Source organism: Etheostoma cragini, chromosome 5 (genome assembly GCF_013103735.1).
Source record: "Etheostoma cragini isolate CJK2018 chromosome 5, CSU_Ecrag_1.0, whole genome shotgun sequence".
NCBI lineage: Eukaryota > Metazoa > Chordata > Actinopteri > Perciformes > Percidae > Etheostoma > Etheostoma cragini.
The window spans coordinates 23,809,437-23,818,593 of NC_048411.1; the positions used below are offsets into that span (position 1 = coordinate 23,809,437).

At 39.1% G+C, this 9,157-nt stretch overlaps 1 protein-coding gene across 3 annotated transcripts in view; it reads right to left on the reverse strand.

The window, feature by feature from the left end:
* The window catches only part of ksr2 (kinase suppressor of ras 2), a 107,351-nt gene that overhangs the window by 45,781 nt on the left and 52,413 nt on the right, over nt 1-9,157 (reverse strand). For all 3 annotated transcript variants that reach the window (XM_034871774.1, XM_034871775.1, XM_034871773.1), the window contains one exon: nt 8,637-8,809. In XM_034871774.1, the coding sequence (XP_034727665.1) occupies nt 8,637-8,809 (173 nt within the window). The remainder of the gene's footprint in view (nt 1-8,636; nt 8,810-9,157) is intronic.

A 9,157-nucleotide genomic window follows, 5' to 3' on the forward strand; every position in this document is an offset into this window, starting at 1 on the left:
CCTTTGCTGCTGCAGCAGTGTGAATATCCCCATTGTGGGATTAATAAAGGATTTTGAATCTTTGAATCTTTCTATGTTCATGCATGCTTGCATGTGGACAATATTATTTTGCAAATATGTCCTTCACAGAACTGTTCAAAACACTTTGTGTGTGTGTGTTTGTGTGTATGTGTGTGCGTGCGTGCGTGCATGCGTGTGTGGGTGTGTGTGTGTGACAGATGAACCTCCAGGAGCTAAGAAGCGCCAAGGCGCCAGACAACAGTGTCCTCCTCCATCTTCTCTGATTGGCCTCAGCATAATTAAGCTGAGGCCTTCCTTCCCCCTCCACAACTTGAAACAAAGTTGTGTATGTGTGTGTGAGACTACTTGAGTCTAGGAGCCTATTTGGAGGCAAATATAGTTTATTTTACGTTAAGAGTTACAGTAGATGCCTCTCCAAGTGACTTACTGAGTGCTAAACACTCCTTCTCCCCATGGAGGTAAAATTTCTGCGGGGTAAAAAAGAAAAGAGTGGAGCATGTGACAAATAAAACAACACAAGATATTTACAACACAGGGAAAAAACACACACATTCTAATTATTCTCATTGTCTGTGCTGTTACAAAGTCATCTCCTCATCAAGGTCCTACAGCTCGATGGGCAGAGTGTAGCACTTTGACGGTTTGGATAAAAGCTTCAATCAAATGTTTGATTGCAATCAACAGCAAACTGGCACGGTCTCATCAGGAGATAATTAAAAGCTAGAAAAGGGAATACCAAACAAATTCAACACAAAACCAATAAGACAACTAGATAAGGGTCTTACATTATGGTATGTACAGTGGACTGTGAAGAGCAGCAAAAGAAGTGAACAGGACTGTAAAAAAAATGTGTGGGTGTTTTCTGCACAATGTGCTGCATTATAATGCATGAGTGTTACATGAGCGATGTGTTACAGGCTGTTGCTCACCATTTTCTAAACGTTTGTCATCCATGCATTATAAATGCATTTCCACAAGATGAAAGTACACAACTAATCAAATATTTGTTTGGAGTGGCAGCAAGAAACAAACTAAGAGAAGGCTGAAAATATTTTGTAAATCTCAATGTGAGAAAAGGTTGCTCAGTTGCTATGGCAACAGCTACACACTAATCAGCCTTTTTGCAGAATATTGTGCTGTCATCTTTGACGAACACACAAACACACACATTTACAAATAACCCACATACAAACACAATAAACTGATCAGAGTAGCAGTCAGAGTGCTGGAAACAAGTATCACCGCACAGCCTTTTAGATAGCGGGAGTCTTTGAAGACTGCCAGTTAAAGAGTGCCAGTGAGACTAAGAGAGGAGGAATGGGAGAACAGATGATGCCTGGAGGCCTTACGGCTCGGTAGTGACTTCCTCAGTTGAAGAACTCTAATGGCTTGAGGCACGCAGACGACAAGTACCAACAGACAGCAGGTTTTGGTGGCCAACTGACGATTGGGAGTGCTTTCAGGTGAAATAACACACACTTTGGCAGCCATTTCAGAGGTCCATAGCTCTTTGACAACACTGATGACAAGCAGCTTATTGTTTTAGTATATATACAAATTTTCTGTCTCATTATAACGGGTCTCCTTCTCAACTTTTAATACCCACCATGTATTGTTCTATCTCATATTAAATAAAAGAGCGGATAAATAAAGATCCCATAAGTGAACTGGAAGGATGCTTAATTGGTGCCGACAGATGGGATGCTCAAAGAGGCGTGCAGCATTCAATGCATCATGACCAAACAGTGCCACCTCTGAGAGCAAACGGCCAGTTGAAATATGAGAATGTACGGAAGAGGATTAGAGCCACTCAAAACTCTGAGAATAAAGTCAGAACTCTTAGATTAAAGTGGGAATTCTGAGAATAAAGTCAGAACTCACATACATTTTTCACCAAAGATTAAAGTCAGAATTCTGAGAATAAAGTCAGAATTCTGAGAATAAAGCCAGAATTCTAAAAAATAAAGTCAGAATTCTGAGAATGAAGTCAGAATTCTGACTTTAATGAGAATAAAGTCAGAATTCTTTATTCTCAGAATTCTGAATTTAATTTCAGAATTCTGAGAATGAAGTCAAAACTCACATACATTTTTTACCAGTGGCCCTAATTTGCTAACATATTTTGTTCAACTATCCTGATGGCTTTTTTTGTAGTTGCGATCTGATTTTGAATGTTTGAGTTAAAAAAACAAAAGCAGAAATTATGAATTATTTTGACTAATACTTAAAATCAGAAGATGTAAATCACAGACTGGTTTAATAATAATAATAATAATAATAATACATTTTATTTAAAGACGCCTTTCTTGGCACTCAAGGACGCCGCACAGGGAATTCATAAATTAAGAACAGCAAAACAAATACTATACAACAGCAAAACAAATACTATACAACAGCAAAACAAATACTATACAGCAAAACAAAACCAATACTATACAACAGCAAAACAAATACTATACAGCAAAACCAAAACCAAAACTATACAACAGCAAAACAAATACTATACAACATAAAGTTTAAAGTTTAAGTCAAAGATTAGTCATGATAGTCAGGATAATGTTTTAAAACAACTTAACTATTTATTTTTTTCAAATGTTTTAAAGTTGAATAAAACACCCAAAATGCAATGGAAGTAATAATTAATTTGACCGGCAATGAACGTTGCGTGGGTTCCATACAACTACATGCATCCAAGTTATTTTGGGGTAATTTTGTAGTAAGAAACACATATTTCTGATAAAAACTGCAAATGGATCAAATTTGACCCGAGACAAATACAAGTGTTAAATACAAATAAACTGGATATTATAAATATGTGATGTGGAGAGCTTTCTGTTTATTTGCAGCCAGTGAATTCAGTTCAAAACAAATGCAAACCAAGGTGAGATTTCTTTCTGTTTTGCCTGAAATTCAAAAAAGCTGAATATGCCTGGCTCTGCATGAGTCAACATGTCGACATCCATCTCCTAACACACATTTATAACAATGAAACAATGGCTGAACGACAAAACTGTACGTCTAGAATGAAATACTGAATCAACACCAACCTCTACTATTCTTCTCAGCTAGCTCTTTTTCCTCACCCTGTTTTAATTCTAGCCGTTGTTTGCAGCCATTATTTATTAGCCAACTCTCAAAGGGACTTCCATTGTGGTGCCACACTCCGTTGCTAGGAGATCTGTGACGCAACTGAAAAGCATTTATGCGAGGTTAAGGTGAGTGGGTGACGTCATTAGAACACATGTAGATATAAACAGAGAGAGTTGTGCGAAAAGCATTTGAAGAACATTTAAGCCATTTATATCCACAAGCACACACTCACAAACTCCTACACTCTCTTTCTCTTTCTCACTCTCTCTCTGCATCTCATGCACACACACTCATACATCAGTTTTGCAGCAGTGTGTGTGTGTGTGTGTCTTTGTGTGTTGGTTGAGTCCCAGTGCTGCGTGAGCTCAAACAGCCTGAGGTGCCAGAGGTGAGCTGTCCATGGGAAATGTCTTTCTGTGACCACCATAACAAGTAAATGCAGTGTACTAAACCAGAGCTTTCTAATCTTTTCAAAACACAAACAGCCATACAGCACTGGGATATTTAACTTACAACACCCAGATGCAAAAAAAATTGATTGCTCATAAACTTTGTGCACCTCCCTTGTCACTATGAAAATCTGTAAGTACATTTGTAGCACTCCAAACGCAAACCCGGGACAGTGAAGGGACAGTCAACAAGAGAGAAAGAAAGAAAAAGATAGGTGCAATCCAGTGTAAACAGCTGTTTCTAAGTGCCTCGCCATGCTGATTTCTAACGATTTCTGGAATGCTCTAAATAGAAACCATTGTAATAAACAAAGAGACACACCTCAAAGTAAAGTCGTACCTTCTCAGTGAGGTCACAGGACAGACAGCTTTTTGCATGCCATGGCAGGAAAATAACATTATTAAAAACAGAAACGGCGTGTGCATTACTTAGAAGACAAACCTTATTTCCCCCTCAGGATAAATTTCAAAAAAGCAGTTTCTCAAACAGTTACATCTTGCAGGTCGCCCCCCCAGCACATGCACATTAAGAGGATGCTATATATGCCCTCACTGTACTGAGAAGAAGTCTGATCAACCACAATTGTGGAAGTCACCTTTGTGGTAAGTTTACCATAGTTCATTTACACATACTACCCACATTGTTAAAACCATCTAGATCTTTTCTCCAGAACCCTACTATATGCCAAAGACCACCCCAGCAAAGAAACACTAGTGTAATAATGTTATTCAACTGTATCATAACCAGTTTATCACAAACAGTATCTCTAGGTGGAAAGCCAAACAAACTTATAGGAAGGCACTGACGTTTCATCTTCGACTGGGCATTGACTCATCCGGGGCAGGCAGCATTTGGTCACTTCAGGGTCCTCCCTTGTTTTGTTTCCGGCCACTAGAGAGATGAGTGATCATGCTGTTGGCTGGAAGGCCCTGACGTATAAGAGTGCAGTGATCTCATAATCCCAAACATAGACCCGGGACGGATGTTTAGCCTGGCTTAGTGGGCATACACGCATGTCTGCATGCTCACACAGGCGTTACACAACAAACAGAAACACACAAACACACACACACAGACACACGCCATTCCTAAAATAAGAACTTAAGAACCAAGTTAAGGCCAATTGAGCGCCAGAGAAAAAAGAAAACATTTTATTGTTTCTTTACTTTGTGATTTCCACCTAAATACACCTTAATTCACTATACATCATTCAATTTTCAGTTGATTTTTAAAGTTTAATAAAAACATAAATACAAAAATAATTTTGTGAATTAGTGGAAAGTGGTGTACAGAATATCTACAAAAATTTTTTAAACTTTAGGCCTTCATTTTTATAAGACAGCTGAAGACATGGGGAGAAAGGAGGAATGACATTCGGCAAAGGGCAGCAGGTCAGAGTTGAACCCGCGGCCACTGCGTTGAGGAGTAAATTTCTATATTTGGGCACACCCTACCAAATGAGCTACCCAGGTGCAGAGGGTAAATGTATCTTATTCTCAGTGCGGCTGTTAAAATATATTCAAAACATACTGGGAGCCAGTGTAAAGAGGCTAGAACAGGAGTAATGTGATTGTGTCTCTTGGTTCTGGTTAAAAGCCTGGTAGCTGAGTTCTGTACAGTATTAGGTCAATTCAAAGATTTTTAGTTCAAGTAAAGAGTTTGTTGCAATAATCTAGGCATGGTGAGATAAAAGGCATGTAAATTGGTCTTTGTGTCTTCAAATTTAAGATTGATCAGAGTTTTGAAATATTTAACATAGTATTTACAGTGCAGGTACATACACATTTTTTAAATACCTAAAGCTACCTTACCTGTAGTTTAAAAAAAAAGATAAGGTTGAAAACTGGAAAGCATGCCGGGGGGAGTAGCTCACATTAAGGGGAGAAGCCACAGGTTAAATTTCTGAGCGAGTGTGTTCAGCGACTCCTCCCAGAAAGCCTAAAGGAGCGCATGAAGCGGCAGGACTTCTTCAACCTTCAGAGCCATCCACAGCGGACGGCTTATTTTGGATTTTAGGTATATCGGCAGGTTTCCAAACCAAGCTGTGATGCCCATGGTTAATAATGCTTTCTAGTACAGCAAGATGAATAAAGCAATGTCTACTTCCTCTAACTCCTAAAAATTGTGTCTACGTAAGAAGCACTATCTCGGCTGTAGCCTGGAGCAGACACTGTTAACTTGGGTCTCCAGCTCAGTGGGTTGTCAGAATGCACTCCCACACACGTACAGGTGGACACATGGGAGATGGCATTATTGTGAGTGACTGCAGGCCTGTGATCATTATTTACAGCTTAATGATCAGATATCGTGTCTTTTTTTATTTATAGTTCAGATATTTGACTTTCCTCGCTATTTCTATCTATAACCTGATATTCCTGTTTTTCAAATAGTAATACTTTAGGTGTCAATTTGACACTCAATTTAATTAAATCCTGTATTTACTTGATCTGTAATTGCAATACGCAATATACATCCATTGTTTTCCCAATTAGCAGGATTATGCCAGAATTCTGTTTACAGATATTGTTTTTTTTCACATGAGGAAAGTGCTACTTAAAGTCTCTAGTATTGACATTATGGTGTTAGCTGACTCTGGGGAAAACACAGTTTTGGTCCTATTGAGTATACTTATGATCAACAGACTTCTTGATCTGGTTGGAATGTCTGGATCAGTTTTAAAATGGTTTACTTCTTACCTTTCTGGCGGAACTTTCAGCATTTTTGTATATCAGATCATGTCGGACACTAAAGTGTTGTCATTTGGGGTACCTCTGGGTTCTATTCTGGGACGGATTCTACTCCTATGTATACATTCTCTCTAGGAGAGATACTAAGCCAGTTCAGTGACATATCTTACCATTTTTATGCTGATGATATCCAGCTATAGTGCTTTTCCTAAGCTTACTGAGCTCTACAGTATAAACTGTTGTCCTTTGTACACTGACAACTATGTGCTGCTGAAACCAGATTAGACAGAAACACTAAGTATTGCCCTTGAAAGTAGCTTCCCGCTGGTTAAGCAGCATATTGGTCTGTTGTTTTTGATTCTGCAATGTCCTTGGATCATCACTCCAAACAGTTCGTTAGAAACTGCTTCTTTTAGATGAGGAACATATCAAAACTCCAAACTTTGGTGTCGAAGGTTGAATTGGAAATGATCACCGATGCTTTTATCTTGTCTCGTTTAGATTACTGTAACAGTGTTTTTACAAGTTTGAACAAGAAAGAGCTTTTCCGTCTGCAGGTTGTTCAAAAGTCCACTGCTAAGCTTTTAACTCACACAAGCAAAAAAGTGCACTTCACACCTGTTTTGGCATCACTTTACTGGTTGCTAGTTTATTTTAGAATTCATTTTTAAATTCTGGTCTTTACAGTGCCACCCAGGGTGTGGAATGCACTGCTGCTCTCTTTATGTTGTTCAAATGCTGTTGATTCTTTTAAAAAGCAGTTGAAGACATGGCTATTTTGGCTTTTAGTTAGACAAGGGCTTTCATGGCCGTTTCATGTCTGTTTTATGTACTTATGTTTTCATTCCTTTTACTTACTTGCATCAATGTACCACCCTGCCGTGGAATTGGTTAAATGTTAATAAAGTAATTCATTTTGTCCCGTGTTGTACTTTTCAAGTCACTGCAGAGTTTTCAGCAAAACGGTGGTGATCCATTCGTCCAGGTGACGCTTCTGTTGCGCCGCGCTCCACTCTATTTCTTATGAGTGACGTCATGCAACCTCAACGTGCATGCAAAGCATTCCGGAAGGCAGCGCTGCATTTCTGTGCATCAGTAATCTGGCTGATGCCCATCTTTATGTAAATGAATCCATTGAACGCAAGGCGACTATCCAATAGAAGTAAACAAAAATCTTTTAAACCAACCTTTGTCGATCTGAAATGAAGACAGGATCAGCAACTGTACGGCCAATTTCTTGCTTAAATTGTTTTCAAAAACATGTTTCATTTAACTATTTTTGTAAAATATTACATCATATTCCGTCCGAGCCGCCATGACAGTGGATTGAAATTCTCAAGCAGTCAGACCCATGTGACACATTCTCCCAATCAGTTGCAAGTCAGGCTCGTGGAGCATCAACCATGACTTCATGACACCACGCTTCGGTGGTGTTGCAAAAATAGATCAGCACTGTAAGACCTAACAATAACCAAGTACTGTGAAAATGAAGACCTTTTTAGTTTTGTTGGTTACAATGTTTGTCCGTGCGTCATGTTGCTAAAGCTGTAAACTGAGCTTACAACTACCAGTGATTTATGAAGAAATTCAATAAATTCAAGGATTTCCTAGGACCAAAACCCCTAAATTCAAGGAGACAATTCACTGGCACAGTTTGAGACAAAGATCAAGGTTAACTAGTGCTACACCATAATTTCTATAATAAGAACTGGCAGGCTTAACATAGCATCACAGACAACAATAAACAAAGAGGCTTGAATGTTTCAACACTTCTCAATTGTGCTTTGTTACAGCGACTGGGTTGACATTTGATAGGCAGCCAAAAGAGTGACTACGCCTTTTTTTTAAAGACAAAGCATGCAATACAAAACTTCCATATAAATGTCAAGTTGAATGTGACAAAGCACCGTCTGGCTCAACAACAATGGTGGCAGTATGCGTTTGTCAGGACAGGTGAGAACAGCTTTATTTTATAATTGAAGTACATCTTTATTTGTCTATCCTCTTTTGCATATACTGTGGGATTATTTCATGTCATGCCCCTATTGACAAATACGCACCGCTGTGCCCCATATGCCTGTTAGTTAAGGTCTACAACTATGCACTAACCATAAAGATTTATGGTGATGAAATAATTGTGGGTGTGAGTGCTCTCTTCTTCTTTTTTGTGTGGAGAGGTCGATTGCATAGGTGAGAAAAATCTGTCTGAAGATAGTAAAGACTCATTTTGGGTTAAAAATTAACCTTAGTGCAGTTTTCAACCCTAGAGTGCACCACAGTTTTTAACTCAATGAGACATTGCCTGAAAACTAAATAAGCAGATGTCAAATTGAATTAGAATATGAATGAAATATATGAAAAGCATTAAAAAAAGAAGAGTTCACTTACTTGCAGAGGGTGTTTCAGCATGAACAGGTGGTGTGGAAGGGATGAAGGAGGGGAAGAAGAAGGATCGCAGAGATCGTTCGGTGTGGAGGGGTGAGCGCTGCGTGGGCAGATTTTCACAACTGCCCACACTGCTGTGGATCTTAAGGTTCAAGGGCTTGGTCTTCTTCTTGGCTCTGAGGGAAACGATAAGAGTGTTTGGACAGGTAAAAACATAGTAAAAAATGTCTGACAGTGTGTTTCTGTAGTTAAACGTGAAAATGTGCTCTAAATAAATCTAAAGCCTCCTAATCTACTAAATTCAACTTAAAAGTGAGATTCTGCAATTTCTTTAGCCATGCTGGCGGCAATGTTGGTTTGTTGGTCATTGGTTCAGACGTTCATGGTCCCTAAAAGATGATTTAGCATTTAGCTCAAAACTCACAGAACATCTATCAAGACTCTAGACCATGGGTCTTCAACAGGGGGTCCGCGACCCCTAGGGGGTCCGCGGAGGTACTGCATGGGGGTCGCGAAAGTTTTGG